The sequence below is a fragment of the Ambystoma mexicanum genome, chromosome 5p (genome assembly GCF_040938575.1).
Source record: "Ambystoma mexicanum isolate Mex_15411 chromosome 5p, UKY_AmexF1_1, whole genome shotgun sequence".
Taxonomy (NCBI): Eukaryota; Metazoa; Chordata; class Amphibia; order Caudata; family Ambystomatidae; genus Ambystoma; species Ambystoma mexicanum.
In genome coordinates this window covers 669,258,970-669,269,546 of record NC_090930.1, presented here as the reverse complement: position 1 = coordinate 669,269,546, position 10,577 = coordinate 669,258,970, and the positions used below count along the sequence as shown (strand labels likewise).

At 45.4% G+C, this 10,577-nt stretch overlaps 1 protein-coding gene across 2 annotated transcripts in view; it reads left to right on the top strand.

Annotated features, from left to right (window-relative positions):
- The first annotated feature begins 414 nt into the window (after positions 1-414).
- Positions 415-10,577, top strand: part of PRPS1 (phosphoribosyl pyrophosphate synthetase 1) — a 167,368-nt gene continuing 157,205 nt past the window's right edge. Inside the window, exon 1 of one of the 2 annotated variants that reach the window (XM_069613046.1) lies at positions 415-662. Coding sequence is in view for 1 of the 2 variants with exons in the window: in XM_069613045.1 (XP_069469146.1) it covers positions 1,669-1,790 (122 nt within the window). In the remaining variant the exon portion in view is untranslated. Of the gene's footprint in view, positions 1,791-10,577 lie in introns of both variants that reach the window. The other variant, XM_069613045.1, reaches the window with a different exon arrangement.

Here is a 10,577-nt window from a genome sequence, read left to right as displayed (position 1 = left end):
CTAGACGTGAGATCTTCATGTTCAACTGCTTGAATGTAATTTAACCAGAACTCTTTCCATTCTGACCATACAACTACTGGTTGGCCTGGCGCTGGAAGAAAACTTGTAGGTGGTTGAATGTTAATACCTTGCATTTTTATGAGTATTATTGATCCTTAATACTCTAATACCAATAAAATTGCAATATATGCAAAAAAAAAACTTCAATTCTCTCCCTCCTTAATTGATGTTTTATATCTTTTATATCTCACTGATTGCAGTGCATGGATTTACTGTTGCCAAAAAAATTTTTTTTTTTTTTCTAGTACTGCGACGAAGATGAAGGGATCACTGTGTCCTCTTCATTATGTTCATTTCCTGGTAGAATGTCACCTGACTTCAACTTCCTGATAGGTCCTTTCTTCTAACCTTTTTCTGGCCTCTGCACAAACCAACACGAAGTGCGCGTCGGTTCGGAGCATCCGCTCTCCCCAAATAAACAGCTGTGGACCAGACACCAGCTGTGGATCCAAATATCAGCACGAATCAACGCAGTTGCAAGCGTCGACTCGGAGCTCCCGCTCACAAACCTACGCGATATGCGTAACAGTTCGGAGCAGCTGCTCTACCAGTCTTCTTCCCCGTGGGTTCTCCGGACGCCGGCATCCTCGTCGCCATGTGAAGTATTCAACAGTCTTGTAATCGTTCAACTCTTATTTATTTACATTAAATAAACCGGCGTCCCACACAGCGTCCTCCCCTTCACTTCGTATCTCTCCAACTGTCCTTTCCCGAACGTTCGCTTCCCACCCAACATTCTAATTCCTAAAGCTCACACGTAAGTGAGCGTAATACGTACATATAATATTAAACTAGAATACAACATACGGCTCTTAAGAAGTTCCCTAACAATATTTGCTCCAATCAGGAGCTTGGTAAGAAGCAAGCCATGCAACAGGCTTTCCATTTCCCAGAACATTATTTGATATTGGGCTACTGCTCTATTCTCCTCCATTCTCTAGCACAAATACGCCCATGTTCCTCCTTTGAAGCTCTGCACTCTCCTCCTTGCACCCTGGTGCCTATAAATGCAAAGAGCAACAGTACAAGCCAAAACTATTGGCATTGCCAATGCTTGTTCGGTTTTTTATCTGTGTAGGTGTCGGTCTTCAACCTGCCGCGGTTTCTCTTCTGTGCATGTCATTGGCTTCCAAACAAGTTTATTTAATAAATAGTAAATAAAAAATCGACGGGATGTGTTGTAAAGATATGCAATACAGACCGAGATGGCTTTTTTGTCATCGACGCATTATTTGTGTCGTTGTCTATCTTATACCGGTGACGTTTCTCTTCAACTTATTGATGTTACTGACTTTCAATAAAGCTTCTTTAAAAAAAAACACGCATGACATCGTTGGTGAGCACGTCATCAGGCTCCGCCCCCTGTTCTGGAGTCCTTGCCGGCTGCTGGTTAGGTGGGAATATTGATGCTGCTGCAGCTGCTGGCGTGAGGCCTGGAGCACTAGATACCAACGCAAGCCAGGAGTCCCGCACGCAGCGCACCGAGGCCGTTACCATCCCGCGCAGCCGGGACCGGGAAGTGGGGCCGGGTCAGGGGAGCGTTTCGCCGCGCTGGCTGCTGCGCCTCCAGCCGCTTCTTCCAATCTTTCAAGAGAGTCCAGCCCCAGGATGCCGAACATCAAGATCTTCAGCGGCAGCTCTCACCAGGACCTATCCCAGAAGATCTGCGATCGGCTCGGACAAGAGCTGGGCAAGGTGGTGACCAAGAAGTTCAGCAATCAGGAGACCTGGTGAGCGTGGCGGCGGGAATGTGCGCCAGCCTAGTCCTGGCAGAGGCAAGCATGTGTGCCTCTAGGCTTGCAGGGAGTTGTAGTTTTTTTGCCCCCCCTCTTAATATTGGATTCCCCGAAAGGGGAAGCCAAGTTCAGCGACGCCACAACATTTCTCGCTACGCTTGAGTCAGCGCAGGATATAAATACATGGCCAGTTGTAAACGTTGGTCGGAGCTTTTCTGCATCCTTTAGAAGAGACTGCGGTACGGAATTAGAGGGCTGCACGTGGTCCATAAAACAAAGAGCCCGCCCCCTTTTCGAGCCAATAAAACAGCGTGAAATTACATGCATGGGAATTCTCCATGTTTTGGAGGTGAACTCATTCTTATCTAATAATTTAATGTTCCGAACATTTTATTTCCTCCCTCTAAATAGCAATCAGACCAGGTTTCTTAGTGTTTTTGCTACATTGTTACATTATTATGTATTCACGTTACTTGTCAATTTACTTTTATTGTTGAAAACAATTATCAAACCTCTCATTTTGGTCCGATGACTGCACAAAATCATGCTGTGTGGTATATTTCTCTATGGCATACTTTTTTTTTTTTCGTATGTAGGAATGCATTAACGACAGAACAAAATTAGTGAGTCCTGTGCCTATCCCGAGCCACATTAATTTATCTTGCCATCATCAGACATACGATCGGCGATAACTAAATTAGCTATTGCAGCTAGGCTCTGTTGACATTTTGGCCTGCAAGTGCAAATATCCATAGCCAGCCCAGTTAATGGAGGGGATCACGGGCGTCTTAGTGTGATTTTGGTACAAATTGCAGACCCCCTGACCTACTGTTACAGGTCAGTAAGGAATACACCATCTAAAAGTTTGTGGCCTAACATGTGACTTAATCTATGCTAGCTCTCCTTTACCTATACTTAATCTGTTTCTGCACTATCGGTTTTTCATAGGTAGCAGCATGGCATTTAAATGACCAATTCAGTTTTAATAACGGTTCAAAGCCTCGTGATGTGACTGTTCAGTACTTTTGTATTTTCAGAGGTGAGTTTCTCTAGCACTGTTTTCTGAAGCACTACATGCCTTTCAGAAACGCCGACCTAACGCGTGACTGACTGGCACATCCACGGTGGTCTTTGAGAGGCTGTAACGCTCTCCGCCTGTAGGCATCTGTCTTGACAAGTAGGGGCATCTAATTTCTAGAGACACGCTTCAATTGCTTTAGGCAGCTGCTGTGTACTCTTTAAATGTTCCCTTTATTATATCTTTCAGCACATAAAAGTTTACTTGGATATGTTTGCACCAACTTTATATTAAATAACTACAGGAAGTGTTAAATGGATTTCACATTTTATCTCCAACTTTCTCAACCTAAATACCTCCCTGCCAGAGCCCTCTGCTCCTCTAACTCCAACTCTGCTTGTCAAAGGCTTCTCAAAGCAGAAAGTGGATGGCAGGCCTCTCTTCCGCTGGTGCCTCTCTTTGGAACAGCTTCCCTGCCCCTCTCAGACTTGAGCCGGACCTCAAGTTCCAGAAACGTCTAAAAACGTTGCTTTTCTCTCCTTCCCTGCTATTCACCCCACAGCCAATGAGACTGGCGGCCTGGTCCTCCAAGTAATCTCACAGGTTGCACTGCCCTTGTGTGCCCCCTGCCTGCTGGCTACATATTCCACCTTTTGGTATTTCCTCCTCCCTAGCACTTAGCCAGTGGCCCCCTCCTCTGGCCCCCCTGGGCACTTCCCTCCCAAGGCTCTCGCTGGCACTTGCCCATACCTTGCTCCCTCCCCTGCACTTCTCTTTATTGCACTTGCGTGTCAGAATGTCACAAGACCTAGTAGGACCACAAATTTATGTTTACTGTTTCTTTTGCCATTATTATTTACTCCCCTGCTCCCTCCCCACTTTGTCTTGTGGCGCCTGGAAACACCATTGTTGTATAGGCGAAAGAACAAACGCACCAGAACAGCAACCTAGAACACAACCATAGACGGGACCCCCACAGGCAGGAACACTAACCGAAGGAACTCTGAGAGAAGAGAAAAATCCCTCTACCTAACTCCATACCTCGCAGACAACTGGCCATAACACCAATCCAACCCAACATTAGAAGCAGCAACATCAATCAACCTAACGCAAGCAAGTAGAAGAAGGATGTCCAAAACAAACAACATACAGACGACCGACCCAATAACCCCCTACATCACCAAAGCAAGAGGAACTTCCAATCAACAACCACAACCCCCGGAAAACGAACCCGATGAAAACACAAAAAACCCAAGACAAAACCTAGAAGAACTCTTCGAAGACGCTGACACCCCAAACCCTGCAGCCCAACAAGTGACCGACCAAGAAGGAAACCTCAACACCGAGCGGAAGACGACCTCTACAAAACTCAAACTTCACTGCAATCTAATAAACGCAAGACCCATGTCAAAACACTTAACAGAGATCTTCGACCTACTTGACGACAACGGCATTGACATCCTGTTCATCACAAAAACATGGCTGGACGACAACTACAAAATCACACTCCAAAGCTGCCTTCCGACAGACTTCAAATGCCTACAAATAAAGAGAAAAAACAAAAAAGGAGGAGGCATCGCTATAGCATTCAAAGAACACCTGAAAATAAAAACTGAAGAACCACTCAACATCCTCAACTGCGAAACCATGGTAATTCACCTAACAGCGAGCCCAAAAACCAACATCACATTCATCCTGGTATACAGACCACCAACATATGATGCAACATTCGTCAATGACTTCATAGAAGCCATCACCAACTTAGCCATCAACCACGAACACCTAATCATCCTGGGGGACTTCAACATCTGGTTTGAAGACAGCCACGCCAACTCCCAAAACTCACTAATTTAACAACTCAGCACCATGAAACTACGACTAGTCAAAGGAGCAACGCACTCGGCAGGTCACACCCTAGGCGCAATTTTCGTCAAAGAAAAACTCATCACCATGGCACCTCCGATACAAATACTATGGAGCGACCATCTCATCATCCCATTCGTGATCACTCTGCCTACCCAAGCCTACATCCAACACCCGAAACTCACAACCACCACCAAAAGAAACTGGAAACCCGTAAAAAAAAGGCAACCTATTAGAACAACTGGAATTAACGAAACCTTCAACTACAGAACTAGAACTAGCTGACCTAGACAGCAAAGCAGAAATACTGCACAAATGGATCGCAGACACAATAGACAAGATCGCCCCAGAAAAACCGTTCACCCCATCAAAAAAAAGAGCAATGGCAAAATGGTTCACTCCACTATTAAACATGAAAAAGGGGAAACAGAAAGATGGAATTGGAATGGAGGAAAGAATACAACCCAGGGAAAAAACACTGTACCAGAAACAAATCCGTGCATACAAGAATGAAATTCAAAAGGCAAAGAAAAGACATTACGATGACAGAATCAACAATGCCACCAACACATAAAAAGAAATGTTTAGCTTCATTGAAGAAATGAGAAACTCACCAGGCTGTGATAACACCCCAGCCCCCTCAGAAAAACTATGCAACGACCTGGCAGATCACTTTAAGAAAAAATCGACATCCGTCAAACCATACAAAAGCGACCAACCACAACATACAACCCAACTCGGAACCACAACACAAACTCCAAAGCTTTCCTGAAATATCAGCAGAGGCATTCGCAATGCTGGTTAAACGAAGCAAGAAAGCGGGATCACCCATGGACCCATGTCCCCCAGACATCTACAAATCAATCCTCGCGCAAGGATCGCCAGCAGAACACTACAGAAACCTTCTAAATCTATCACTATCAACAGGGACTGTACCGAAGATCTTCAAATCGGCATACATCAAGCCACTCTTAAAAAAGAAACACGTATATAAACTAACCCAAGAACACGTAGAAAAACACCACCTGCTGGACCAAGCTCAAATCGGCTTCAGACCAGCGAGAGGAACGGAAACAGCACTACTATCCATCTGGGAAGACCTCAAAACTAACGCAGACTCAAACACTACTTCAGCCCTTATTCTGCTCGACATCTCCGCAGCCTTTGACACAGTTAGCCACGACACCCTGACCAAAAGACTAGAAAACATAGGCATAACAGACACAGCACTACGCTGGACCAAATCATTCCTAACAGACAGAACAGAAACTGTATGGATAAAACCTTTCAAATCCACTCCACGAGTTAACGATTGTGGAGTACCACAAGGATCCTCACTATCGCCACTATATTTCAACATCTACCAGACTCCGGTCATCAGAATCTTCAAAAATACATATTACATGTTAAACTACGCAGATGACACTCAGATCTACAAAATCAAAGACACCGATTCCGACCATTCAACCCTTACCGACTGTCTAAAAGAAGTCTTCGACTGGATGGATGCCAACAACCTGAAAATCAACCCAGGAAAGACAGAAATCATGATCGTATCCAAAGACCAAGAGAACGAAACCACCATCCCATGTCCTATGGAAATGGGAAAAGCACCAACACCATCGAAAGTAGTAAAAAATCTGGGAGTCCTAATGGACAACAACCTAACCCTGGAGCCACAAATAAATGCAACAGAGAAGAAATGCTTTTTCCTCCTCCGGACGGCATGAAGAATTCTACCTTTCCTCTCCTTCGCGCACAAAACTCTCACTATCGTCGCCCTAATCATGTCTAAAATAGACTATGCAAACACCCTCTACCTCGGAATACCTCCTGAAGAAACTGCAGCAGATCCAAAATGCAGCAGCAAGACTACTCAAACTATCCAGAAGAGATCGCATCATTCCAGCCCTAAAAAACCTACACTGGCTCCCAGTTAAACATCGCATCACCTTCAAAACAATGTGCATAACGCACAGGGCAATCAGCGGACAAGGAGCAGAATTCCTACAAAAGAAAATAAGTCTACAAACCAACGAGACCCCTCCGATCGAGAAACGAAATCCGCCTGGAACTCAAACTATGCCTCAAGAAAAAACTTGGAGGCACCTCCTTCTACCACTTAGCCGCAAAAACCTGGAACAACATCCCAAAGGAAATAAGAAACGCTGAAGATCACCTAAAATTCAGGAAATCACTAAAAACCTGGCTTTACAACACCACAGACTAAACCTGAAAAACGAAACTGGTAAAAAAGGATAACTAAACCGAAAAGACACGGACATCCCTGACCGGGGAGAGTAAAGCCCACGGCAGCTGGACGGGTGACATCGGATAGACAGGAACACAGGCGGCACACACGGAGACTGAGTCAACTAACACAGACAATCCCAATAACACTTTCGCCCGCCCTGTAATTTAATCACCGCCAGGTACCACGTTGGTGTGGAATTATCGAGACCTAGGCCATCTCCCCACTACCTGAGAGGTTGTCATTCGCAGATGCACTGGCCATTAGAGTCTAAATGGAGGATAAGGGGAGCCATGAGAGAGCATGTTAGAGGCGAGGACTAGAGGAGTATGGAACCTGTATGCCAGTCGGACCCAGATCAGGACAGAGCCGCAACAGGGGAGACTACGCAAGCCGAGCTCTTCAATTCAGGATAGAGATGCAAACTAACCAACCCTACTAACAATTTCCATTTCTGCATACACCAACTCCAAACCAAAACCTACAGCACCACAAACCACACAAACTTCACTACATTGCAACAACAAAACAAAAACAGACAGCGCCTTGCACAACAGTACACGACGACTACCGGCCGCAAACACCCCAGGCCCAGCCAACGGACCCACCGGGCTGAGGCCGCCAACAGCACATCACTACTCTCTTGCACTTTTCCTGCTCCCTCCGACTAACTCGACCTCCCCTCCTCTTTCAGAGCCACCAGAGCGCCAAGGGACCACTACGGTGGTGATGGTGCACGGTACAAATGTCCTTTAACATTACCATAGGTGCCTAACAAATGCTCAAACTCTGACCTCTTCTCTGTTTAGTTTTTTAACAAAATCATACCTCTCCAACTATGAATGGTGTCAGGTTTTCCAGAACCCTGAGAGTTGAGTGGATCAAACCAGTAGTGTAATCAATAACCTGGTGTCAACCAAAACCCTCCCAATGTTAGCATAGCTGAGCAGTCTGGCACGCAATTTATTAGTGTTGTGTAAAGTGAAAACATAAATCAATTAAATATTACGGGTAAATACACACAAACCATTTACTGTTTTAATACATACTGGGTTAAGTGACTTCAGTTCACTCCAAAACCGAGTTGGTCGAGAATCAACTATGAAATGCAAACACTGCATGTTATGCCAGGAGTTGGGAATAAAAGTGTTTACTATCTGGGTGTCTTAACTACATCCAGTTTAGGGCTCAAAGTACACGGTGCACCCACACACCTAGTATTCACAATAAACACACAAGCAAAGTTAAGCCAAAAAAAAGGGCTATGCATTGTAAGTGAAATAAATAACCATTGCAGGTTAAAAATGCACATATTCAGAAATCTCCAGGACCCCAAGGAAAATGGCTGTTCGCCGTCACAGGCACGTAAAGTCACTTTTAGTTTTCAGTGTTCCCAAAGGTTTGCCCATTGGATTCAGTGGGGAAAAAAACACTACGTCTCCTTTGGCATAACCGCCTTTGGTTCTACTTGCAGTGTATAGGTGCAGTAGCAGCGACAACCACCAAGCTGAGAGTTTTTGGGACCCCAGCAGAATGTAGGGTTTCAGAACCAAAGAATCCGGGGATGGGTGGCTGCAGTGAGAGGTCACAAGTAATTTACCTGCACTGAGCCACCTGCTGGCAGCACTTCTCCCACTCCACTTCCTGCACTTGCATGATCTGAATGACACAAGGCTTAGTAAAATTGTGTTTTGTCCTCCCTCTGTTTCCCTCTCCTTGTCTTGTCGCACAGACGCGTTATAAATTCCATATATCATATCGAGTTGTCTCATTATGGTCACTGTCACTGGTGAGCGCACTGAACTTGTAGTTGCAAGATCCAACAGGAGGAGAACAAGCATACGAGAGGGGTCAGAGAATCTGGGGACAACTACTTGTGTTGTGGGTTGTGCCAGAAATCGCCCAGGGAGTGCGTGTGCATAGGTGAGTTCTGGCAGGGGGTAACAATTTCAAGTTGCGAGCTACTAGCTAGCCATAAAAGTTCAATTGCTACGTCCGTTCTGCACAGCACATTGTTTCTTACTCGTCAAGAATCTCTAGCCGATTACTAGTGGCAAGTGCACATTTTGTGCCCTGGTTCAGGTGTTGGAATTTGGTCCCTTTAGCAGGCGGTTGGGTGGTCACCAGTTTGTTGGAGCAAAGTTCCCAGGGCTATCGTAGCCAGGACAATGGAATCTAAAAAGGAGATTACTTGATGACCCACGACAAGGAGCGCACAACACCATAGCAGATTATCAGTTGTCGAGGACAAAGGAAGCACACCCAGGCTCTCGACCTAGCAAAGACGTGGGCTTCAAGGAGAGCACCAGGACTGCAGGCACAGAGATTGCAGCCCATGAGGCCAGGTGTTCCTTCAATGAAGGCAGGAGGGATGCAGCAGTAGAGGCTAGCAAGGATTCTTCTATCCGGCTGGAGACGGTGACCTCCTCAAAAGGTCACAGGATTCTCAGGCTTTGTCCATCTCCCAAGCAGATCTGTGAATGTTGGGGAGTCCACCCCAGATATACACATTCTTACAGGAGGAGCACCCTACCCACCAGTCATTCAGCATCCAAGTTTTGGCATCTAGCCAATCTGGGCTGGCCAACCAACTTCCAAACATACTGACATGGGGATCAATTTGTGGATTGGGAAGAATGACAATTAAAAACAGAAAATGCATCCACGTACAAGAGGCCATTGTGTGCTTAAAAAGAGCCTAAGTAGGCTCTACAGCAAGGTCGCCAAATAGACGGTTGCAGGGCTTACTATGTTGGCATCGAAATGGCCCCTATTTCTGGGTATTTGGCTACAAATGCGGTAAAAGACTACACATGTGGTGTAGCCAAAACTGATTTGTCAGTTGCCAATCCACTCTTTCTGGGTGATAAACATTGCCCTGGGACAACATGGGGTGCTTTTTAAAAATCACCACTGTCCTGATCCCCAAAGGGTTACTAAGGACAGCTCATCAGAAATTAGTTGACATCTATGTGGGCCTTCAGTGGAAATCCCTCTGACCACAAAGTTAGTTGAAAATCCAAGAAAGCTAGCAAAACGTTTTGGGGGGGGTTTCACAATGGTAAAAGGAGGGAACGCAAACATTTGATTTTTGCTTTAACAAAGGGAACTGTGACTGTTCATTAAGATGTATTGACTTGCCACATTGTATGAATGCTTTTTGCTCAGGGCTCTCTCCGGTGAGAGGCCACGTGTAAAAACACTAGTTTTGTTAAGAAAAACATTGTAGGGTAAGAATGCTGTAAACAGTAGCCTATCAGAACCTGTAGGGTTGACGGGTATGCTATACACATCAATAACCATCATCACTATCTATAGTTGCTGATAAAACCTTAGGTAAGGTGTAGTTAAGTTGCACATTTTTAATGCAACAAAACCCTTGAAATTCAGCAGTGTGTCAAACTTGAAAGAGCTGGTAGACTGACCTTTGACTCAACAGCACCTGGATAGCCTTCCACCGCAACTGTGAGACATAAGCGCCTTCTTAAAGAGGGGGAAGGAGAGTAAGACTTTTTGGTTTTGGCGCTTAGTGGCATAAGCCACAAATATGCCAAAACATTGTTCCTGTAAAGCAAGGGGAGTTTGGGAACTGTGTATGGCATGGTCCTGGCAACGTTGATGCTCGGCGATGACATGGCTGAAGCACCAG